The sequence below is a fragment of the Monopterus albus genome, unplaced genomic scaffold (genome assembly GCF_001952655.1).
Source record: "Monopterus albus unplaced genomic scaffold, M_albus_1.0 scaffold384.1, whole genome shotgun sequence".
NCBI classification, from domain to species: Eukaryota; Metazoa; Chordata; class Actinopteri; order Synbranchiformes; family Synbranchidae; genus Monopterus; species Monopterus albus.
The window spans coordinates 240,247-264,484 of record NW_018128264.1 but is presented as its reverse complement, the minus strand read 5'-3'; the positions used below and the strand labels follow the sequence as shown (position 1 = coordinate 264,484).

At 42.9% G+C, this 24,238-nt stretch overlaps 4 protein-coding genes across 7 annotated transcripts in view; 3 read left to right on the top strand and 1 right to left on the bottom strand.

The window, feature by feature from the left end:
- The window catches only part of bcl6b (BCL6B transcription repressor), a 4,209-nt gene extending 3,472 nt beyond the window's left edge, over nt 1-737 (bottom strand). The window contains exons 1-3 of the mRNA XM_020585880.1: nt 626-737; nt 242-319; nt 1-102 (exon numbers count right to left, since the gene is read on the bottom strand). The exon at nt 1-102 is cut by the window's left edge and continues 113 nt beyond it. Coding sequence (XP_020441536.1) covers nt 1-102 — 102 coding nt within the window. The 5' untranslated portion in view covers nt 242-319; nt 626-737. The remainder of the gene's footprint in view (nt 103-241; nt 320-625) is intronic.
- A 3,357-nt stretch (nt 738-4,094) lies between these two features.
- On the top strand, nt 4,095-11,739 carry trip6 (thyroid hormone receptor interactor 6). Of its 3 annotated transcripts, none has more exons than XM_020585900.1 (11): nt 4,095-4,200; nt 4,661-4,696; nt 6,553-6,763; nt 7,887-7,975; nt 8,235-8,348; nt 8,475-9,068; nt 9,331-9,424; nt 9,528-9,697; nt 9,789-9,967; nt 10,089-10,209; nt 10,474-11,739. In XM_020585900.1, exons 3-11 carry the CDS (start codon nt 6,562-6,564, stop codon nt 10,603-10,605), a joined length of 1,695 nt encoding a protein of 564 aa, XP_020441556.1. In that variant the 5' UTR covers nt 4,095-4,200; nt 4,661-4,696; nt 6,553-6,561; the 3' UTR covers nt 10,606-11,739. The 3 variants fall into 3 exon arrangements, with proteins under 3 accessions (XP_020441556.1, XP_020441554.1, XP_020441555.1); XM_020585898.1 differs by having other exon boundaries at nt 9,328-9,424; XM_020585899.1 differs by having other exon boundaries at nt 4,095-4,391; nt 9,328-9,424.
- Nucleotides 11,740-13,765: 2,026 nt separating this feature from the next.
- Nucleotides 13,766-19,069, top strand: LOC109951398 (uncharacterized). Of its 2 annotated transcripts, XM_020585886.1 has the most exons (18): nt 13,766-13,856; nt 13,934-13,986; nt 14,618-14,707; nt 14,799-14,923; nt 15,007-15,150; nt 15,368-15,415; nt 15,496-15,669; nt 15,785-15,881; nt 15,969-16,186; nt 16,326-16,479; nt 16,748-16,974; nt 17,055-17,172; nt 17,379-17,593; nt 17,733-17,850; nt 17,965-18,134; nt 18,214-18,311; nt 18,388-18,500; nt 18,832-19,069. In XM_020585886.1, exons 1-18 carry the CDS (start codon nt 13,825-13,827, stop codon nt 18,834-18,836), a joined length of 2,199 nt encoding a protein of 732 aa, XP_020441542.1. In that variant the 5' UTR covers nt 13,766-13,824; the 3' UTR covers nt 18,837-19,069. The 2 variants fall into 2 exon arrangements, with proteins under 2 accessions (XP_020441542.1, XP_020441541.1); XM_020585885.1 differs by lacking the exon at nt 18,832-19,069 and having other exon boundaries at nt 18,388-18,740.
- Nucleotides 19,070-19,781: 712 nt separating this feature from the next.
- Nucleotides 19,782-23,673, top strand: LOC109951402 (uncharacterized). The gene is made up of 18 exons (XM_020585895.1): nt 19,782-19,929; nt 20,015-20,067; nt 20,137-20,226; nt 20,351-20,472; nt 20,562-20,699; nt 20,768-20,836; nt 20,921-21,091; nt 21,204-21,300; nt 21,378-21,583; nt 21,664-22,017; nt 22,089-22,209; nt 22,281-22,486; nt 22,556-22,673; nt 22,744-22,916; nt 22,989-23,068; nt 23,140-23,258; nt 23,333-23,535; nt 23,605-23,673. The coding sequence occupies exons 1-18, from the start codon at nt 19,907-19,909 to the stop codon at nt 23,644-23,646; spliced, it is 2,385 nt and encodes a 794-aa protein (XP_020441551.1). The 5' UTR covers nt 19,782-19,906; the 3' UTR covers nt 23,647-23,673.
- Nucleotides 23,674-24,238: the final 565 nt, after the last annotated feature.

Sequence of the window (24,238 nt, the reverse complement as noted above, 5' to 3'; positions counted from 1 at the left end):
CACATCGTTGGAGTGGCGTGTGAATTCCTTTACGTATCCCTCAGCCCTCATCTCCTGCCCTCTGCTGACCCTGTATCCCGCCCACACCTCTGTCATGCTCATCTGTAAGTCAAACAGCCCCAGAATCAGATGTGAAACAAAGCACAATTTCAGATTTACAAGGCATGAATTGAAATTCTAAATGTCTACATGAACAGACGTCTAGAATTCTTTAAATTTATGGTGCATAATGATGACTTACCTATGTGTATTTTATAGAATAAATAGACTGGAGTGTCCCAGACACATGTGTTAGGTGAGACCAGCTCCCTACTCGTACCTGCATGAGGAAAAAAAACAAGACACATTCACTTGATGCACTTTATCATAAGTAATTAAGCTTTTCTATTAACATTATACCAGATATCAAGGGTTGCAGAGAGCTCAGCACAACATTAAATGTCATGACAAATGTTTTATAGTTACAGAAGAGAGCTCAGCACAACATTAAATGTCACTAAACACTTTAAATCATTCTCATCACACAAAATCTGTCTCAAACATAAATATTTCTAGGAATAGTCAATCCAAGCAGTTATCAGACAGCCCATAAAAACAATCATGAGAAAAATATTTTCCAACTCACCCCGACCAGCAGGGACGAGAACTAACGTGCACTGCACTGACGTCAAATCCTTTTGACTCAGCGTTCAGTCCTCAGTCAAAGACGTGGAGCAGGGCCTCACCCACAGCCTCTGCTGGCTCTGAGCAGCACTGAGAGAGGAGGCTGAAGGGAGGGAACTCTTTATAATGTCGTGCAGGAAGCCTCCATACAAGCAGAGATGCTCGTTTCCTCTTTCCTCCATGGCCCACGCGTATACCGGAAGCAGCGCAGGAAGAGCCCTGGCCCAAGTATTTTTAGTGGGCTCTTAGTTTTTCTAAACCCCCATAGCTTTGAGCAAAGTAATGGCAGGAAAGTGTAGTGTGTTTGTCTGTCATGTTGAAAAAATATATATGAAGACCCAGGGGAGGTGTGGTACGTGCCTGGTTATCCAGGTTAAGCCAGAGAGCATCAGGTTTCCCCCACCAACGCTTTCCTACGTTTCACCCCTGTCCAGGAGAGAGGAAACTGTCTGTGAGGAAGCTGGAAGATCAACTTATTGTTGGATAAAGAAGCTTTGTGCTCATCTAATAAAGGGAGTACTTTTATTATTCCTAGTTTTACTCATGTTTCAGAGAATGATTTTCCTTACTCTCAGATATTATTTAGACATACAAGAAGCAAAGGTTTTCAGAGAGAAACTTTGTCCTTTCCAAGTTGACTAGATCAGGTAAACAGGCATTAACAGTGCTCAACAACAGTGTCCGGAAGCTCCTGGCTTGCTGCCTGAAACCAGAGGCGTTGTGCTGTGAGGAAGACGCACAACATGGATCACGCTAGATGGGAGACACCCTCTCCTGATGCTAAAAAACAAGCCTTACCCCATCCCTACTCAGAGAAATGAAGCCGACAGATGTGCAGGAACTGACCTACAACACCCCCCCCACACACAAACACACACACACTTTGAATGCATCCTGCAAAGCTGCTCAGAGACACAAATGAAAACGCCTGTGCAGGACATCCGTCAATAATAAAGCAAGCAGGAGACAAGGCAAGTGAAATGGAGATGGAGGGGCCTTATGGAGCAGGAGATAAGGGCACAGAGGTCACAATTAACTAAAGAACAAGCGGAAAGTTACTTCATTCTGAGCATAACCGTGGGTTCACAGAGAGCCAGGCACGGGGCAGTTAATTGGGACACCACCAAAGTGAACTATGAACTGCATTTCCCTCACATCAAAGAACAATATTTCACAGAAGGAGACCTTGAAGAAAGAGGAGAGAAATCTTCAAGACTGACTGAAGATATGTCCTGCTGCTGGGGCTGCATGTTCATGCACATGATAAAAGTGAGTGCTACAATCCATTCACCTACCATGAAAGAAAGGTGGAATTCCTTATGTGAGTTTGAACTGCCACTCAAAGCATTTCCTTCTACAGTGTACACCAGTGTGTACAGTTGAAAAATGACTTCATATACTAATGCATATTTTTGTCTTTTATGTGTTTTGTGCACTGCCAAAGGCCCCCACCCGACACTGGAGCAAGATCACCAGACTGAAAGAAGAGCTTGTGCCTCTTTTTAGTTGTTTTCCATCTGGCAGTTCGGCACCTACAGTTTATTGTTTTGTGTTTTTTTGTAGTAATTTTGTATCTATATTTAGCTATGGCCCTTTGTTTTGTGACTCCTTTTGGTTGTTTCTCATTTCCTTTTAGTTATTTTGTATCACTTTGTGGTTATTTTTGTCTATGTTTTACTTTTTTTTGTCTGTGAGGTTGGTCTGCATGTCCTTGTGTTAATGTTGCATTTCTCTGGGGCTGGTTTTGCATATATTCATGAATGTGGTGTAAAACATTTTACTAAAAACGGTTGCTGGCTAGACCCAGACATACCTGACTACAGACTGAATTAGATTTTTTGAGCTGTTACATGCAAAATAATGAAATGTCATTTATAAAACAGTTTTTTTGAAAAGCGAGTGAGTCGAATATGAAATAAATATCAGACCATGTTTGGATATAAATCCTTTGAAAATGTGAATAGGAAGTAAAATGTTTGCAAGGAGTGTAGAGTGAGTGTCCATGTCCTTGTGCTATTATTTGTTTGGATGGGGGTTGGATCAGTTGTGTGCTTTGTTAAAAGAACAAAAAATAAATAAATAAAGAAAGAAAAACCATAAAGGAAAACAGCTATTAGGAAAACAATGAGGGAGATATAGGTCTCGGCTACTTCCAGGCATTGTGAGAAAAACGGATGAGGGGGGCGGTTGAGGAAAAGTGAGAACATTACTAAACAGGTTGACCAATGGGCGGAAGCCATTGAGTCTGTGCCATTGGCAAGGCAGGGCAACGCTCATAGTGGCTTCCTGCATCTTGGCTGGTCCATCAGCGCCCATCAGCGACCCACTGGCCCTGTTTGTAATAAAATGCAGAGCTGGGACTTTTCATCATCAGACTGAAGACTGATGAACTTTTTGCAAATGTAAAGTGAACCGCAAAGTCAGTTCTTTGAAACTTCATGAACAGATTTTCAACATCTGTTTAACTGCTGTTGCTCCTCGTCAAATAGGACAAAGGCAGGGATTCCCCTTGTTTTGCAGTTTCCTGGTTGCCTGGACAGATTTATATTGTTTTTCTGATAATAGATGGACTGAAGCCATGCTTTGACTTCAGATCTTCCAGGTGGTGCCAAAGTGTTGATGGCTCATGCAACAATAACAGATCTGCTGCGTCTTCCTGTGACTGCAGAGCACTGTGGACATATAAGGGCAAACATTGGAGAGCTGCTTGGAGGAGGAAGCGGGGATATCCCTAGGAGCAGCTTCAGGTTGTTTGTCCATCTATTGGCAGATATAGACTGGAAAATAAAAAGTAATGAAGCTCTTCCTTTGGAGAAGAGTCTTGGGGAAAAACAGTGGCCCTCTGACATGGTGCTGGGCGGAGTGGGGGGAAGGATAAGAATACAGAGCGTGGGGGTAACGGGAGAGAGATGGTTGACCCAGATCTTATGAACCACAAAATAATAACACAACCCGTTGACCGCAGCTGCGAAATATCCCACAGAGACACAAAACATCTACAAATATATGCAAAGTGCCCTCAAAAAGGTACAAATGGCCACAAAAAATACAAAAGAAACACAAAATCACCACAAAAAGACAAAAGCTATCCCCAAAGACACACTAAACAACTGCAAAAAGATTAAAATATCTTTAAAGACATTCTCTTTTGGTCTTGGGTTTTGCTTCTGGGTGGGGGGCCTTTATACATCTGTGCCCAGGGGCCCATTGTGTCATAATCCATCTATGATTTCAGTTGCACTTCCAGTTGGTGTTTTTTATTTTAATATTTGCAGTGGCCTTTTTTAACTTTAAAGACTGTTTGTTTGTCAGCATAAAATTGTTTTTCCTTCAGAAATCTGCATTTATGTTATAGGTTATGTTATGTTATGTTATATTTTGTAGCCTATTTTTACTTTGAAAAATGTATGGTATGTGACAGACCTCCTGCCTCCTTTCACACATGCCCGCGTACGCACAGCGCAGTTACGTCATACGTCGGGAAGCCAGTGAGAAGTAGCTGCTGCTGCTGCTAAAGGCCTCAGGATCCGTGACACAGTAGGTTAACGGCCTAAAGCTGGAAGAAAGTTATTTCAGGATAAGATTCATTGATCTCTGGCCATTTAAACGAAGACTAGGTTGTGTATATGTGGTTCGGTTCAGGTGGTAGGTCGCGATTATTTCGTTGTTTCCTCATCGGTTGTTCGCCTGGAGGCAAGGCTCGAGCTTCAAAACAGCCTAGCAGACAAGTAAACAAGACTGATATTAAAGTTATTTACTGTTAATTATCCTTCATTGGGTTTGCTATATCACTTTATTATTACGTTTTACACATATATGACGCACAAAGGACAGATTTAGACGAACAACAGGACAGCTACTTTATCCATATGAGATGTTAATGTTGCTATGTTAAAGTAGCTAATATTGCCGTTATAAATAAGAGGATATAGCTAATGTGACTATAATGTGCTGTAACGGTTTCATTTTAATGTTTGTTGTCTTTTTTTATCTTTAGATGAGACCGAAGGAAAGTGTAAAGGTGCTTTGAAAGGTAGGAACTGTTAATACCGTCAGGTTTAATATCTTTTATTTCTAATCCATACTGGCTAATGTTTTTTTTCTGTTTTGCTACATGTATCTGGCATCGCTGCATCGAGCTAGATTGTGTTAAAAATGTTCCAGAGCTTTTGCCTTCAAAATAAAACCGTGAAACTGCCTAGGAATACTAATATAGATACATATTTGAGCTTTGTGTTTTAAATAACATAAAGGTTCACTGATGGATTTAAAATAGAGAGCGATAAAACTGTGGCGATTAACTTCCTGACCCAGCCATCCTGTGATTTGGGTGTTTGCTCATCCTGGTTCAGATGGGGTCTGTAGTGGCAGGGGGGGGGGGGGGGACCCTTTTAGTCAGTTAATGCCAGTTTAATCCTTGCTCACACTGCATACTTTACTAGTAACTGCAACAATGGCATGAGTAGAAAAATAAAAGAAAGAAACAAAAGGCTTAATTCCCAAGATCAAGCCTTTGTATTTTTGTATGGCTGCATCATCCTCTCATCTGTCATTATAATCCTCTTGCCAACAGGGGCTTATGACAGTCACACGACCCATGTACAATCAGTCTGAGTGGACATACCCTCTCCGCTCTGATAGTACTGGTTTACTATAGCTTGTCTTTGTGTTTGCTGTCCATTTAGGCATAGTTTCAGTTGCACAGTGGCTTTTTAAAAAGTTCAAAATAATATGCATAAACTTGATTCTTTTATGCATGGAGTCTTACTTATAATGATTCAAATTGTATTTTTAGTAAATCGGTCCTGTACTGACAGATGTCCATCAGAGGTTCCCAGAGCACAAAGTGGTGTCTTAAAGTTTCTTAGGGGGACCGGAGTTGTATTCAATTTATAAAGATAAGCAGGTAGTGTGTGGTTCCCTGCATTTGTAAAGCTGTGAAGAGCAACTTTTGTTTGTTGGATGTTTGTTCCTCCATAAATGCATAAAATGATTAATCCATGAAAACATTTTTTTAAATTAATTCTCAGATATTGAATTCCCTTTGGAGGATCGCCCTGACCCATATTCTTATTTTACTTATTAGACCATTTCTGATATAAAAACATATATTATTTCTTAAATGAGATTGGTATCCTGAAGGCCGTCAGGTGCAAGTCAGCACTTGGTCAGCTCAGTTGTGTACTCCAGCGTTAATATTTGTCCTGCAGAGAACACATAATATATTGTTATGAGCCAGGTGTTCATGTGTATACAGATACATATCACTACACAACATTTCCTGCCTTGTTTTTCTGTCTGCTTTAAGTGGAAATCAATGATACTGGTGTGTAAACACCCAAAGACAATAACCATTGTGGAGGCAAGGGATAGTAACAGATTTGCACCTGTTTGTGTATCTATAAGTGTGTGTACATGCGTGCTGGAGATTTTTTCCGGGAGTGTTTGTGTCTCATAGTATTAAAAAAAAAAAAAAAACCACACACTCACACACGTTTTGGAGCAACATGCAAGCTTGCTGGAAATCCCCGAGCCTTTTCGAATGCCTGCTTTCTTCCTGCTCATGAACTAGAAGCTTATTGTTTAGTCCATGTTGCTGTTGCCATAGGAAACAAAGTGTGCAGCATCCCTCAGTTTCCACTGGTTACCTGGGACACATATACACAACAGTAACAGCTGTGTTCATGAAAATATGTCTGAAAGTGGGAACCATAACCATGTACACTCACTGAACTGGTCAGCTAAAGCAAAGGTATATGTATGCCACTGATTTGCATTTAGGATTGCACTGCACTATTACAGAATTACATGCGGGCAGTATTTTACAAAATAATCTTCATTAACTGAACACCATGAAAGAAACCTTTTCCTTCTGGTTTTCCACCTCAGAAGCCCGCCATGTCTGGTCCCACCTGGCTTCCACCGAGGACTCTGGATAGCCCAGAACGAGCCGTCCCCCAGATGTCTCACCCTGCCGGGTCAACAATCTACCAAGCTGTCAACAAGAAGACTGTGTCTGACTTTCGGACGAAATATACCCCCTATGACCAGAATGGAGGAGGAGCTATGGCCAACAGGTACAAGGCTGCTGCACCCACAGGTAAGACCATGCCACTTGTCTCTTACTGGAGTCAGGGAGTGGGGTAATTTATAAGAAAAGTATATTTTAGGATGTGTAAATAGTACAAACAGCCAACCAGTTACTTTACTCCCAAATTTAAAAGTATACAATTTCAGACATTAAAGATGCATTAACTACGATTTTACCTGCTGTCTGATAAATCCAGCTATATTACAGTCTGCTGCCTACAGCCCTTCTGTTGTTATTCCAGCTTCTCTACCCTGTGTTGTCAAAGTACAGTCTGTGAATTTGCCCCATCTACCCCTTATTTCAAACATCCAGCCATGGAGGAGCTCTCAGTAGATGGATTCCTTCTCCAGAGTTACCACATCTCTGAAGTATAATATGTGCAGCTTTTGAAAACTTTACTCTCTTGCTTTACTCATATACAATATATTTACACATCAGGTTCCTTATCACAGCTTGAAATGTGGGTACAGTTACTACCTCTGTGTGAACAGGTGACTGGCACTGTAAAATCTTGGCACATGCAGTAACATTTCACATGGCAGCATTAGCTGGAACTGTAACTCTACCTACTGATCTTTTTATAACTGCGCCAAAGAGGAACCATGCACAGTCTCACAGTAAGCCCTGCACAGGCAGCCATTACTATTTTAGGGGAACTGTGAAGTAAATATGTTCCGCAAACGTTTTTCAGGTGGAACAATAAAACCTGTGGAAAGTTTTCTAAATCTTATCTTGAGAGTAAAAGTTAGTCTTCCAAAGTCTTTTTAATATAAAATTCCCTCCTGAAGTTTTCAGTGTTTCCCTGCTGAGCTGCAGTGGAGGGATAATGCAAAGAGGGATTTCCTTCAAGGCCCTTTTTGCATTACTAATCTGAAGCCTCATATTAGTTCTGCTTATGGAATTATTATTTTTTACACAGAATGAGGACTGCATATGTTCTCCCTCTTCACTTCTGAACTGAATTGAATTCATTTTGTTTTCAGATAGACTTAAAAGAATACAAAGCTCTCATTTAAAAGAAGACCTGCCTTCTGATGTTGTTTCTAAAAAGAATTACATATCTGTTAAACATTAGGATGGTGCTTGATGAGTCTGGAACAAATATTTGCAATGTGTGTTCTCCAAACAATAGGTGGACCCATTCACCATTCATCTGGTGACCACTATGGTCCCAAAGAAGACCGTAACTGGAGCCCTCATATGGACAGCTACGAGCTGATGGTGGGTGCATTTTCAGCTCTGTGTTATGTGCTTAACCCTCATGTTATGTTGCGGGTCAAATTGACCCACGAACATAACTGCTCCTCCTGTTATGTTCATTTCTCAGGTGATGCCTGCTCAGCAGTTATGTTCGTGGGTCAATTTGACCCGCAACATAACAGGAGGGTTAAATTTGGACCATGAAGCTACTGGGAAATGGGGGAAGCACTACACGCAGTTCTTAAGTACTAACATATTCCTTATGCTGCTCTGTTGTTAGCATCGTGGTCCTGAAAACCCAGCGGGCTATCACTCCAAAATCGATTCCGATATTGACTCCCTGACCAGTATGCTTGCTGATCTCGACAGCCACCCAGAGGACTCCAGCACACAAGTAACTTTATTGAAACTAAATGGAATGTTTTCTTCATCACATGGTCGACCTGAACTTTTGACTTCTTAATCGCTTCAAAAGCGCTATGTGGTTATTTCATTTGATCATTTTTCTGTCTCTTCACAGCTGTACGACAATGTGCCTTACAACAAATACCTCTCAGGGGATCACTACAAATCTGCATACCAGAGCAAAACCCCTCCTCAGGGTCGGCCATCCATGAGCTACCCCCCTCACCCAGAGAGCCAGTACCACCCAGCACCCCCTTACCCTAGTGAGCATCAGACGTCTCAGTACTCCACCTCCCACCAGCAGGACTACTACTCCTCCTCTTCAACCACTAAACCCTACCCTCAGCCCGTCCCAGCCTCCTATACCACTGCCTCAACTCCCACCGGGCCCAGGTTCAGCGTCCAGGTCAAGACAGCACAGCCTGTCACCTACTCACAGACAGGGAGGCAGGCTGAACAGGCCTACACCCCACCCCCTCCTCGCCAGCATGTGTCACGTCCACCACCACGGACTCAGACAAACCCGCAGGTTTGGTACCCAACGCACTCAAGTTCACAAGCTCAGGAGACGCACGCTGAGGTGGGGTACAAGGGGAGCGGCTCAGGCTCTGGAGGCAGAGCCAGCCAGGTCTCGGTGTCTAAGAGAGGGATGGAAAGTAACCCAGCGGGGTCAGGAGCTGCACAGAGTCCTGCTTATCAGTCTAGTAAGGTAGGGCACAGTTTCACATCTTTGGTCTGTGTAAGAGCTTTATGTGAAACTGAAGCATTGTGGAAAGTGAGGGAGAGTAGTTACACCTACTTTAAATCTGTATATTCATAAAATATCTTCCTTCAGTGTCTAAATGCTCTTGGCTCTTATTATACGTGTCATTATCAAAAGATAATGAATCCTGAAGAGCTTGTCCCAGAAGGGATGATTCCTGGTCTTTCCTAGTTACATAAGTGACTCATGTACCTTCTTCTGTCAGCAGGTGACGGCAACAACAAGGCCTGAGGAGGAGCTGGATCGACTCACCAAGAAGTTGGTATATGATATGAACCATCCTCCTGCAGAGGACTACTTTGGTATATTGATGGCATTAATGTCCAAATCATACCTGGCGTTTTAATACAAACGTGCCTTTAGCTGCTTCACTTGAATATGACTGTGATAGTGTTCCTCTGTCAGGTCGCTGTGCGCGCTGTGGTGACAACGTGGTCGGTGACGGCAGTGGCTGTATCGCCATGGAGCAGGTGTTTCACGTGGAGTGTTTCACCTGTATCACTTGCCACGCCCGTCTCCGAGGGCAGCCTTTCTACGCCCTGGACAAGAAGAGTTACTGCGAGAGCTGTTACATTGTAAGAAACCGAGAGTGACACCTTATTTTGTTTCTGCATTGTTGGTCAGCCCTGCTCTGACCAACACATCTGCTTCTGCGTCTCTCGTTAGAGTACACTAGAGCGCTGTTCAAAGTGTTCCAAGCCCATCCTGGACCGGATCCTGCGGGCCATGGGAAAGGCCTACCATCCCCGCTGTTTCACATGTGTGGTTTGTAACTGCTGCTTGGATGGGGTGCCCTTCACTGTGGATGCCACCTCTCAGATACACTGCATAGATGACTTTCACAGGTACAAGCACGTGCACACGCAACATGCTTGTTGGGATAAACGTTTCATTTTGAGCTACAGCTCAAAGAAAGTGGCTCTCTTTCAACTGACTGTAAATTCTGGTGCATGTTTTGTCTGGCAGGAAGTACGCGCCTCGCTGCTCAGTGTGCGGTGAGCCCATCATGCCCGAACCGGGCCAGGAGGAGACCGTCAGGATCGTGGCTCTGGATCGTAGCTTCCATGTCAACTGTTACATTTGTGAGGTGAGTCGGCTTCTTCAGTTGAACCTGTCAGGGACAAGAAAAGGATCAGTCTTAATTGACAAAGAATGGACAAAAACATTAAATATGTGTAATTTATATTCAAAAATTTCTGGTTTTAACACCAAGTAATTTGTGCAAAATCTGCAGTAAGTATTTAAATGGCTTAGAGTGGTTCCAAACTGATTGAGCCAAAATTGGGGGAATTTTGAACAGGCAGTTTGTGCATGTATTCAGTTGAACTGACTGAAGTGTGTACCCTATCAGGAATGTGGTCTGCTGCTGTCGTCTGAAGGAGAGGGTCGAGGCTGTTATCCACTAGATGGCCACATCTTGTGTAAGAGCTGCAGTGCTCGCCGCATCCAGGACCTCTCAGCCAAAATCTCCACTGACTGCTAACAAACCTCCTGTGTTGCTCTGCCTTTTCAGCCACCTCACTCTCACACATCCATGGACACTCCACATGTTGCACATGACTTAAGGCACAAGTGAACTACTGTACTATTTGATCATGACATGGCAAGCATTGCTATAGCCCCCCCTGCTGGTCTGCAGCTGCAGTTTCACTTGCAGATTAGCATTTTTACGGATACTGTCTCAAACAAGAAGGTTGTGATGGCGCAAACCAAACCACCTCACTCATTTCTTTTATTCATATGTCCAAATACATTTTCTTTCTTGTTTTGGGACACAACTGCCCCATTTTTTCATGTCTGGTTCAGTGTTATTAAGACAGTGGCCTGACCTGCAGGCAGCTTGGGCTCCACTGCCCATTTATTCTCTCTGGTACTGCTCGCACATCGCTATCACCTGGACTGTCACTGATGAAAACGTGGATGATTATCACAAATTGAGACCTGACTCTGAGGAGGTTTGCACAGAACGGTACATGTCTAACACACTAAGTGCAGAACTGCCTCAAAATGAACATTCAAAGCACAAAAAGCAACAGCTGTGACTGTACACGGGGCTGGTTTGGTCTGGACAGCATGTAAAGTGCAGTGAAGCGTCCTCATAGAAATGTAGACGAAAGGAATGTGTAGTTGACTTTTCTTCTTTAGCTTTAATCGATTGCTAGTTTCTCATCATCCAAACATTAGATCATGTTTAGTTGAAGTGATTTTTTTTTTTTTTTTGCCATTTTAATCATTCAGAATTACATTTTTGAATCTGTATAAAACACAGTCTTGCTTTGGTTTTGTTTAATGTGTTGTTTGGTTGATGTTTGTTACATTGAAGATGATGGTGCAATGAAGTCAAACGCTTTCTTCTCTCTAAAGGAAAACAGGGTGTTACTGACTTAGGGGCTTGAAAACATCCAACTGTGTGAAGCTCGATTTAAAACTATATTGCTAACTTTATTTACTTGACAAATACTTTTACAAACAGATTACTCTTTGCATTAGAAGTCATAAATATTGATGTTAATGCAATGTTGTCTTCCCCCTAAACTGTAGTTGTACGGATTACAGCTGTTCATGGGTGGAGCTTAGTTTTGCTCGTCCTTGCACTTGTGGGCCAACTTGTCATATTCTGCAGTATTTGTTATGATTATGTTTGACCTCTGTCTTTCTGTCCTGACTGTGTATATTTGCAAGTTAAAGGGCTAGAAATTTAAAAACCTGACCTCAAGGTTGTCATTCACTTTCATTATGATCCTTTCTTCTAGCTGTAAATTCTGCTTGTTTTAGCAGAACTTCACCATGCTAAAGTCACATCATATTTGTACTATATTAGCATTAATCTACTTTTTAATCATCATACTAATTTCATTAATGTGTATCTGTGTCATTTTAACACCCTGAATCATGATGGCTTTTGTCATGCTTCTTGAATCACATCATTTCGTCGCCCATTTGTCCTTATTCTGTGTTCATTGTGAAATTCTGTGAACTGGAGCTTGTAGATCAGAACCCATGGTGCAGACTTTAATCCGTTGATGATGAGTTCACACTGAGTAGAAGGAAACCCAAAGTACCCAGTAAACATGTCGTTGAAGTCGAAATGATTGCATAAATGACAGAGTGCTTGAACCCAAGGGTGGATTGTCTGCTTTTTGTTGTAGTAACATAACTGATTATTAAAACTTCAGCAAGTTCATCAGTGTTTGTCACTTTTCATAAAATTACTGTCATGTTCAAAACTTAAATAGGTAAAATCGCCATTTTTGTCCATCAGTCTACACTCGATAACCCATAATGACAAAGTGAAAGCATGTTTTTAGAAATTATGGGAGATTTATTCAACTCAAAGACTGAAATCTTTCTAATTATTGAGACCCTTTGCTTTGGCACACATTACCTGAGCTCCCTGACTATTGTCTACCTGTGGCAAACTGAACTGGTTGGACAAAGTGTATGGGTCGTTAATCATGACTTGACTTGACCAGTGAGTGGAGGGTCCAGTCGGTTGGAGTGAGAGAGGAGTCCAACAATGTGATGTTCACACTAATCACACCTCCATATCTGCTGCTCCACAATATGAAATAGTATCAAAACAGCTTGTTAGGGTAATTAAAAATCTTTAAGGTAGTGAGTCAAAGATTTCCGGAACCACAGAGTTACATTTCTCTGCCAGGTAATATATCGAGCATCTGCCCACAGCAGGGACCTTAATGTAAATCATGGCCCTAACCACAACAAAAACATTCATGCTTGAAGTCATGCATACGAATAATACAATATTATAGTAGCATGTGCATCAATGCAGATGCATGAGTGAAATTATGCAGGAGAGAAAGTAAACCTCAGTAAACATTTCATTCAAAGACATGGGCCATGGCTGTATAAAGGTTTTGCTCAGAGGTATTTCCTTCTGTAATTTAATGGAGCGCTGACATTTTCAAGCAGAATTCGCACATTGCTAGTGTCATAATCAGAGCCAATCAGCATTTTTTAGATATTTTTGCTTTCACTGGTTCAGAATTAGCAAAAATTGACTATTTTTGTTTGGAAGGATTTTTGGTTGTAAACCAGTGTAGGCCTAATCATTCTGTCACTGCCACAATGTTTGTAATGTCTGCTTATTAATCTAATAGGCACATGGCACTAGTTAAATAAGAGTTGGAGAAAAGCTGTTAACTGTGTCCTAGCATAATCTTCATACTCAGGTTAACATGTTGACAACTCTGCTGCACCAGAGGTGAACACACGGTGTATTTACGCAGTTTGGCCTCTAGGTGTCACTAACACCACACTGCTCCTCGCATCAAAACACAACAGTTTCACAAATGCGCCAAAAATATTAGCGAATTTTGATCATTCACATTGAGGTTAATAGTAAACTAGCATAGTCGCCACAGACATAGTTTATTTAGAAAGACAAGACAACAAAAACGCATGTTTGTGCTAATTAGGCCCTCGATTATTGCAAAACAGCTCAGGGGATGTAGGGTACAGAGCACGCTTTAGGTTTTTAGAGAGTACCGGTAGGTAGGTAGGGGTCGTTCTTAGCTACACTCCAGTCCAGCAGGTGGTGGTAATGCACCTAAAGTAGTTTGCCAAAGAAGAAGAATTAGTCCCGCAATTAGCAGGTGAGTCTGTCCAAAGGGTGGCACTTCCGGAGGTAAACACGGCTGGCAGCTTTCAAATGGACTAGGGCTTCAGTTTCTCTTTTAATATGAAAATAGTATTTTTCTATATTTTGTGCGGGTAAGGTTTAAAGTGAAATGTAAAAAGCACTTTTCCAGTGTAGCTTCATGCACTGAGTTACAACGTGTGTGTTTCAGGGTGGTGCTGCTGCTCGCACTACATCTCTGTGTTACCACTCCTGTGCCTCCAGGTAAGAGCAGTTTAGAAACAGTGAGTGGTGACAGAAAGACAAAATACCAGTTTCATAATATAAAACAGGGACAAGTGAAGCCCAGTTAACTCTGGGCTCCTTCAGGAGGCTCCTTCCAGACAAAGCAGAGGATATTCCTTATACAAGTTTTGCTTCCACTTCATATTCCCTTCCCATGTGCACTTTTGTTACTGCTCCTATCTGAAATTATACTATACACAGGCATTATTTGGGGGCCATTGAACTACCTGTAAAAACAAACAATCATAATGATTGTATAATTATTAAAAATGATTGTTGATTAAAGTACTAAATTGCATTTTATTAGCAGTAACAAGGTCTTATTATCTAATTCATATGAATATTTTTACAATGTCAATAAAATGATATGGGAATGTTGTTATGATCAAGAACAGCCACCAAGTGGCTGTTGAGGTGAGGTTGTTTTATGTTTTTACTACAGTTTGCTTGGAGTCATTATTAAAGTATTGATATCATGTCATTATATTACAACTCCCCTATGTCAACCTAATATCTTCCTGAGCCTTACTACATGTATTTTTCAGTGTAATTAAGGTGGCCCAGAGTAGCTGAAACATTTTTCATTATATGTTTATATTAATGTTTCCAGGAGTGTTTCAGACCAGGTGCCTCGAGCGTCACTTCTGGCTTTCTGTTAAATCCACTTTCCTTGGCTCGATGACCCGTTTTGACTTCGAAGGTACAGCCACTGTCTTAAGTTTCATTCAAAAGAGGAGGATGTGTGGGATTAAAGACAAACCTGTTGATGACTTTTCACTGTAAACCACCAGACCAGCATGGACTCCACTTCCTGTCCCATCACGAGGCCGCACTCTGTGGTTACACCCTCCTAGTCAACCATGATGGAGACCTGGTGCTTCGCGCCTCCTTCCTGGCTTGTCATGTCCACACCCAGGTAGACACAGCTAACATGCTGTGCATTGACACATTGTAGGATTGTCCTTTAACAACACACCACTTCTGTGTGTCTCTCTGCAGACAGGGGCAGACTATCTCCTGCGTCTTCGGTTTGTAAACCTGCAGACAGAGGGAACAGTGACAGCGTACCCCTTCCAGCTCCACTGCTCTGTCCGAGGGAAGTGGAGCACCAGAGAGATTGTCTGTGAGGAAAACTACATGGAGGTGACATCATCACATCCATATAGATTCTCGTCATCACATCCATGTAGAGTCTTGGTACTTTTTCTTTCTTTAAGAATGCACACAGTGTGATTCAGATGAGTGTAAGCTTCAGTGCACGCCCATCGAAATTAATTGCACTGGATAATTTTTGCCTTTGTAGTACAACCTTTTCAGAAATATTCCCAGGCTGAGAGAAGCTTTGTTTTTCCCTTTCTAGGTGTCCATTCAGGAACCTGTTCTGCCTGCTAAATCCAACAATAAGAAGGTTAGTACATGCCCAGCCCAGACATTTAATTGTTTATAAAAGAAGGACTGTTGTTCAGATTCCTGTCTTCCCCTGAGCAGGAAGCAGAGGAGTCAGATGTGGCTGTGATGTTCCACAGAGCCGATTGGGCACCAGGGAAAGCGAGGGTCTTGTCCCAGACAGAGGCTGCTGCTCTGGGCTATCGCATCTCGCAGCACGGGTCACGTCTTACCCTCCGTTGTGCCTATTCCTCCCCTCTCTCATACTTCATTAAGGTACTCACAGACACCATGGCTCACCAGGGATTAGGCCTGCATCAGCCAGTTATTTAAAATCCTTACTTTTTAATGTCAGTGCTCTGGATGCTGTGTGTGTGGCTGTTGTTTTCAGGAGAAGGGAGCGGATTTAGAGGTTGTCAGAGCAGCCATCCTGTACCGACTCCAGGATGGTTTCCTACCTCTTGACGCCACTGTTGCCTGTGCTCTGAGTTAGTATGGTTTATCAGTATTATAGTGTTTGATAACTAAGTGAAATGTCTCAAATGTGTCTTTGCTCTGCCCTTTCTCACCCCCAGATGAGGCCACAGCAGATGTCTCTGACCTGCTGTGGACCGTCCCTTATATTCTCTCTCCTCTGGTTCACGGGCAGTTTAGGGACAGAGGCATATGGTTCGGAGTGAACAGCCAAGCTCTGACTCAGTCTCAGAACAGAGACAGAGGATACAGGGTTGGCCTGCAGGAGGGCTGGGTGGAGGTCAGGATTCCAGCAGGAGCCCAGGGTGCACACCTAAAGGTACACAAGCAGGACTTTATTTAGAGTATGAAATAACATAATAGAAATTCAGAAGACACAATTTAAAAGTGATGAACATTAAAATTAACTGTAGCTAGAGCACTTCCTTCTGTCAGCATGTCTGCTGTAATGTTTGCAGAGTGGAGTTGTGAGGGGACAGTACAGCTGGTCCACGTCAGTGGATCTGTTCTTCATGAGTCAGTGGGAGGACGACCGCTGGCCCCTCACTCAGCATCGCTCCTTCAGGCTCCTGAGCACTCCTCTCATCCCACAAACCCTGTTGTTCACCAACAGTAAGGAGTTTTGCTGCATCAGTTTTGTATGTGGTTTTGCATGTATTTGCAGTGTCATGATGCCAACATACCAATGCCAGAAAAAAAGCCTTTTTGAAGTTATTTCAACCATATCTCCAAGCCCTATTGTACAGTAGTAATAGAATTAGTACTCTGTCTAAAATGGCTCCAAAGGTGTCATTTCACAGAATACTTTTTAAAATTACACACAAATAATTGAATAGGCACCTTCATTTTCCAGTGTGCATCCCTCTTTCTCCCTCTGCAGCCACATCCCCATTCAAGGGGTTGTTTTCTGTCACCTTGGGCTTCTTTGCACCTGATGTCTCCCTCCAGAAGGTGGCAGTAGACGGCGGCGGTGACCTTTTAACCTGGACCCAAAGCCACCAAACACAGAGCGACACAGGCCTCGTGCTGTCCAGGGTCTCCCACCATAATGGGAGCTACTCCTACCAGCTTCATTTCCCCTTGTCACATCCAAAAATAATCCCTGAGGTGAGAGTCGCAAACACTGAGCAGCTTTATCACGTGTAGAAGCTCAAAAATGTCTGCAATTACCTGCCGTTTGATCCCAGTATATAGGTGGTGGCTATAAGACGTACAGCTTCATTTTCACCTTCACTCTGAACATCTCGCCCACTGGAGAGGTGTTTTATCATCAGTCCACCATAGAGCATAGTGTGGAGTACATAGGTGAGTGTTTTGAGTTTTACTGATGGTTTAGCATGTTTCAGTCCGGTGATATAGATTTAAATGTAACAATAATATAAGGTATATAGTTCTGGTTGCTGTAATCAAAACTAACAGAAAAGCACAGTGTTAATGTGTTCCCCCAAAATACAAAACATCTGAGCCTCACTACATGTGTTTCTGATGATTTCCCATCTGTCCTGGTGCAGCTCCGGGTTTGCCCACTCTGGAGGGGAAGTGCACAGAGAACAGCCTGCTGGTGCTGCTGCACCACGGGACCCAGGCCGAGCTGCAGTGGGAGCTCTTCATCGGCGCCCGCAAGCTGGACTGGGACCTGGTGGGGGTGGGGGAGTTCATGGTGGAGGCTGAGGAGGAATATTTGGCTGTGGAGATCCCTCTCCACAGCCCCCTGTTGAGCTACGAGGTGATCGGCTTTAACACCTCACATTATCTTCAGTGCTTATAAAAAGGTCGACAGCATTTGTGCTTGTTTACAGGCTAACTTAATGTTGCTGCTGTTAGTGTGAACATGCTTGCTTTCTGCAAACTTTTTTCCCATGCAGGAGCTGACACTGTGGGGTTTTGTTGCTGGGGTGGCGCTCTCTGTTGTGGATGCAGAGTCTCTGAAAGTACAGGACAGTCTTGTCCATAAATGCACCTTTCCTGCTAGAGAACTACTGGGTACGCAGCAGACGCCCAAGCTGGAAATCTGTTGTTGTATTAAACCACCACGTTGACAGTATGTTGTAGTTGTAGCTCACAGTGATCTTGATGCTCACTCTGCGTGTCTGACAGTGTGTCTGCCAGAAGGGAGGATGGTGGCAGTAGTGGACACCACCCACACTATCCCATACACACACCCCAACCGAACCACTCTATCAGACCCCAGCTGTGTTCCCATGGAGACGGACGGCGCCAGAGCTCTGTTCAGCTTCAGCCTCAACTCCTGTGGGACGACCGTCACTGTGAGAGACTTTGATTCTTCAGAATCCACACAGGAACCATCGTTCTGGCCTTTGTTCTGATCTCCTCATTTCTCTTTAGACTGAGGGAAACTTCTTGGTTTATGAAAACCAGATCAGTTACAATCAAGATTTTCTGCCTTTGGATGATCCTGTTATACACAGAGATTCTCCATACAGGTGAGAAACGCACTGACCTCAATCTGTCTTTAAGAAAGTCACAAACTAGTGTTTATCCAAGTTTCATTTGTTTTAGACTTACAATCCAGTGTCGCTACCCTGCGAATAGTAGTAGTACCGTCGCTGTCCAACTTCCTGGGAGCTCATCTCTGCCAGTCAAACGCACAAACAGGGAAGCTGCAGACACAGGTGTGTGTGCGAGTGAGCATTGTACTGCAACTTACTTATAATAATAAAATCATTTTGATCTGCGTTTGATTTGTGTTGGTGTGAAAGTATGAAAATAACAAAAGTCTACCCCATTCAGGTGAAAGAAAATGGGGGGTGAATTTGAAGGGACATCAGGTTGTGAAACCTGATTTAAATTAACACTGCTAAATGTTCTACACAAATACTAAAATCTGCTTTATAATGAGATGAACTGGGAGGATCTTTCTCATTTTACATTAAAGATCATTTACTGTCATTTGTAAGAAAAAGGTTGTTTAACTTCTTGCTTTCTTTTTTTCTGGGGTTTTAGTGTAGATCCTGTGGACACTTGTCTCCATGCTGCCCCTGATGCTCTACATGTAGGTTTCTAAACACTGGACCTGTAAATTAAAGATGGAAATGAACACTGTTTTGTTCACTTTTTATTCGGGGTTTGTTCTGTTGTCTTTGTCTTCATTAAAGGTTGATAAACTCTGGTGTTTTCTACAGATGCTTTGCATCCACAACAATGATTTGTTCACACTTTAACGGATAAGGCCAGTCATTTTTAAACACTCCACATACAGAGACTAAAAACGATTTTACTCACAGTTAATGTCTATTAATCTGTCAGTCCTGGATTGTCAAGGGCCTGTGCACCAAATCTCTGGATATTCTTAATAAATATCAGGATCTTGTGTTTTGTAATGAAGAAATGTGTCACTAAGTGCAGAGCTGTGTTTCTCTGCATGGAGGTCTGTGGCATGGACTAATCCAGGACTGACAGGCATTAATCATGAATAGAGGCAAATCATTGTTGGATGGGGAGTGTTGAAAATACTGTCAGTATGGAAAATGACCCGCCTTATCCTTTAAGTATCACTACTGAAACTGAGGGAGATGTTTAGTTTTTCTGAAATCTTTTTCTTGATCACCAGAGGCAATAATCAAGTTGTAATGCCGGTGGGAGGAAGGTGACCTCATGGCAAATGTAATCACATGCCAAAGCATAAGAAGCACAGGTGGAATTATTAACACTGATAAGGTCTGAGGTGTGTTTTGCTGTCCCCGGTCCAGGGCTCTATGTTGGTTTACTGTCATGGTTTAATGGGAATGAGCCATAATTAACACTATTTGTTTCATCTGTGCTCAAACTGGCTCCGTGACCAACCAGAGGCTGTCAGGAGTTACATCCACATGTGTAGCTCATTAGCAGCTAAACTGCACCTGATGAGGTTCCTGCTGCCCTCACAGACATATAAAAGCCACTGAAGGCGACAATGCTGCATGCTGTGTGTTTAGTCAGGGTACACCAAGCTAGTGGTTTTCTTAGACTTGTGTTGGTCAGTAGGTGTAGTTTGCTAGCAGCCAGGCTAGCTTTAGACACTGCCAGCACATCAGTGGCTATGGCTCTTTGGTTTGTCCTTGGGTATGTTTTACTGGTAATCTGGGTTATGTGCAACTTGTGCTGACATTTTTGCATTGCATGCAAGTGACATGTTTTTGTTTCACAGCGTGGCCTTACTCCTGCCTCTGTCACCTGCAGCATGTGATCACATCCCTGATGGTAATTAAACTTTCAGTTTATGGTAACTAGTAGGTGGCTATTTAGCTCTGAACTTATTTGTGCATACAGGACTTGTTCAGATGGCGTGTCACGATCGCTACTTCATGATGGCTGTCAATTTCTCCTTTGGTGAGGAGGAACCTCGCTTTAATGCTGTTGGTAAGTCTTATAATTCCAGTAAGTACCAACCCTTCAATCAATTGAGCCTAGTAGAAGTGAGATTCCTTGTCTGACTTGATGACTTGTTTCAGCTTAATGAGTTAATTTTACACTTCTGTTCCAGATGGGATGGGTGTGTACCCCATTACTAAGCAATATGCAGCAAGGTGTGGCTATAGTGTTCTCACTGTTCCTGGCCAAGTGGAGCTCCGAGCTTCCTACTTCAGCTGTCACACTGATAACAAGGTGTGTACAGCCATACAAAACCAACATTTTAAGTCTGTGCAGCCTAAATGGATGGTTTTTTTAACCCTATATTCTGCTGGGTTTGTCAGGATCAAGTGTTCACATTCAGTTTCAACTTGACTGTGACACATGAAGGACGAGAGGTTGCATATGCCTTGAACAAGACCTGTTCTCCCTCTCTTCCCTGGTCTCCCAGAGAGGTCACCTGTGAGATCAACTACATAGAAGTAAGTTTGGTTATACTAGTTTTACTCCTGGATTCTTTTCATGTATTAAATGGCTTTCTTCCTCCCAGGTGTCAGTGAGTGTTGGTGACACCTGTCCAGCTATGACGCAGAGTGCTGACTGGAACGCCCTCAGTACGGTGCGTCTCTAATCACTGTTTAAATGATTTTCTCATTTGTGCAGTTAAATACCACTCTTGTATAGACCTTATAATTATCTCCAGGCACGTAGCTCCACCCCGTCAGACTGGCAGGTGATGTTTTACACTGCAAAGGTGCAGTTGCCTCCCATGAACCTCTCTGAAGCTTGTAAGCAGGGTTATGTGTTTGAACTGACCAATGGAAGGCTTGTGTTTCGGACACCGTATGGACAACCTGACTCATTCAGCACTGAGGTAAACTGATAAATTTTTCAGTTTGTCCATAACACTCAAAGCCTGGCTTAGTACAGGTGCTTGAGTTTTTTTTTTTAGTTCAATCCAGAGCTTTCAGTTGCATGTCTTCCAGGTGAATGGTGTTCCAGTAGAGGTGGTCCATGCAACTTTGTTCTCAAGACACAGCTGGGTTGTGTTTATGGTGGAGCTGGTGGCTGCATGCTCAATGTGTAAGTGTTAATCTTCTATGCTGTCGTTGTGGTTTTTTCCTTCCACTTTACAAATTGAAGCTGTAACATGCCAACAGCTGAAGGATCACATGATGGTGGACATGTGATTTGGGAGACTCCAGAGGCGCTGTACCCCAGTCTGAACAGCACACAGATTAAGGTTGGATTCGGTAGTGAACTCATGGAGCTGCAAATTGCAGAGGAAAGAGGCCTTGCTGTGTCACAGCACAATGCCACAATCCAGCTCCACATTCCTTATAATGTGGAAGGGGGATACAGGAAGGTCAGAAAGCATGGACATGTAGAAATGTCTTTGTGGTTTCCCTGTAAACTTTCTTTACACACTGCATGTGTCTCTTGCAGATCTTTGTGAACAGTGACCTCTACGAGTATTATATTTTTAATCTCTACTTTGAACAAATCTCAGTGGATGAGAATCACCTTGAGACCAGACTCCGGTATCGCAGGGTACTCCACACTCCCCTGCTGCCACATCCTCTCTTTATAAATGACAGAACGGTTCATGGGGACTGGATGTTCAGCGTCTACCTCGGAGACGTCCCTGAGGATGTTGAACTGGCTGCTCTACAGCTGAATGGACATGAAATGACTTTGTCACAAAGCAATGCAAGCACAATAACAAAAGTTGGTTACACCAACAAAACTTCTGGCTTCATTCTGAATGTATCTTTTGATGATCCTATTGTCTTACACCAGGTAAGGGGTCTCTGATGCAGGCTGGGGTCTACTCTACTGTCCACTTGATTTAACATGTGGTTTGTTTTTAGTATTCCAGTGCAGATGCAGTTTTTCAGTACAAGCTGGATATCAACTACACACTGATGGTTCTACCTGAGAATGAACCTTTTTATTACCTAACATCTGTAGCAGCACTGTTCTCAGATGTTTGTAAGTCAATAACACACTGATTCACTTGTCTGAATACTGAATAGAGCTAACACCTCGCACTGTGGTTACAGCTCCTCCAACCTTTCATGCCATCTGTTTTGAGTCTGGGATCAGCTTCAAACTAAACTACCAGCCTTTTCACTACCTGTGGGAAATCAGCATCGGCTCAGATCTGCTGACACCAGAGCTGGCAGCCCATCGTGGCTACATAATGAGTAACGATAGCAAGACACTGCTGCTCAATGTGTCACTGTTTACCCCTGGGTATACATACAAGGTAAGTGACTTATTGGCCACATCATCTTCTAAAATGGACAGCAGTGACTAAGCTGCCTGCATCTTGCAGGACATTACGCTGAATGGATTCCTTGGCACTTTTGAGATCCTCATGCGAGAGCGCAAAACACTGGAAGTGCAGGGTTCAACAATCAAGACTTGTCCATTCTCCCCTATGGAGTTCATTGGTGAGAACAGTTGTGACTATAGGTGCTTTTGGGGAGTTTGATACTGGTGACTTGAAATGCTTCTCTGTAGTGTGTTCAACTGATGGATGGATGACTGTGGTGGCCGACATGTCCCTGACCATCCCACAAGGAGGAATCCCTGCTCTGACCAACCTCATAGATACAGAGTGTGGACCAAAAGAGGCAGACAACACAAGGGCTCTCTTCTCATTTCCAATAAACGCCTGTGGATCTAGTATCAAGGTAGAACTGATGCAATTGAACTTTAACAATGTGACTTGAATCCAGCTTGTGCTAACAAACTGTCTGTTTTAGCTTGGCAAGGACAACGTGACCTATCAAAATGAGATTTTCTCAAAATACCCCGATGTGAATAAAGCAGCTGTTACTGACAGGTATGAATAATCACCCCTCATTTAACATGACTTGAAATGCAGTTCCCCAGCAGCTTGTGCTTGTCTTACAGGGTGCTAGTTCAGTGTATGTATCCACTGGCTGGCCTCCATCGCCTCTTCTCAGTCTACAGGTTTGAGTCTGAGACTGCCGGAGTTGGCAGCATCATTCACAAGACCCAGCCCACAGCAGGTAGAGTACTTTGTTTGCCTACTGGACCAGTTATTGCTCATCCTTGCTGGTTTCTGAGGATTCCTGCACTGTAGATTTGCAGAGCAACACAAAGCCTGCAACTGCACAAGAAGCCCAGCCTGCTGTCACAAGAGTATTTAAAGCCCCACGTGCTACCAGAAGACCACTTAAGGCCCTGCCTGCTAGAAAAGCCCTTGGTGAACCTGTGGCATTTCCTCCTGGTCACAATCCTACTGCTTACTACATCAGAGTTTCAGGGCTTCGACCATCATGGAAGGTGAGAACATGAACATTTAAAATTCAGACTAGACTTGTTCAACTCTCCTCATTTAAATTTCTCTTGCAGGAGCTGAAGGATTCTCCTGAGACTTGGATTTCTAGAAACTGAATTTAATAAAGCTGGTTTTTTTTCAAAGCTCTTTGTATGGATTTTCTTGGCATCTACACATGATGATGCAGAAACTGAGGGTGTTGGAACTTGAAGCCTGGTTTATATCTGAACACTGGGGAGGGTGGCTCCACTAACTACAGTATATTAGAATTGTGAACATCTATGCAAGCCTGGTAGTACTGGGAGGGGTGTTCACTGCTTTAATGTAGCTACTTTCAAAAGCCTGTTCTCAAACTGCTGGTTTTATGGCACATGTTTTGGAAAATCTTCAAGGGCCTGACAGCCATCCTAACTGCTGGAGATTTTAAGTTTTTCATGTTGCTGCTGTTTGGCAAATTCTCCATAATTGACTGAACTGAAAGACTTAAGTGGTGTGGAGAATGTATGTACTCCTACAGTGACAAAGCAACACAAGTAGCTAAAGAACACCATAGTTCTCTAAACCATAGATGCTCCATGACCTGGTGTTCTGCAGTATTGACTATCTTAACCCAAATTTAAGGGGCAGCTGGCCTATTACTGCTCATGTTGAATCCTTAAGCTAAAACAAGTTGTAATCTGCAATAAAGGTGAGGGGTCATTTTGGAGA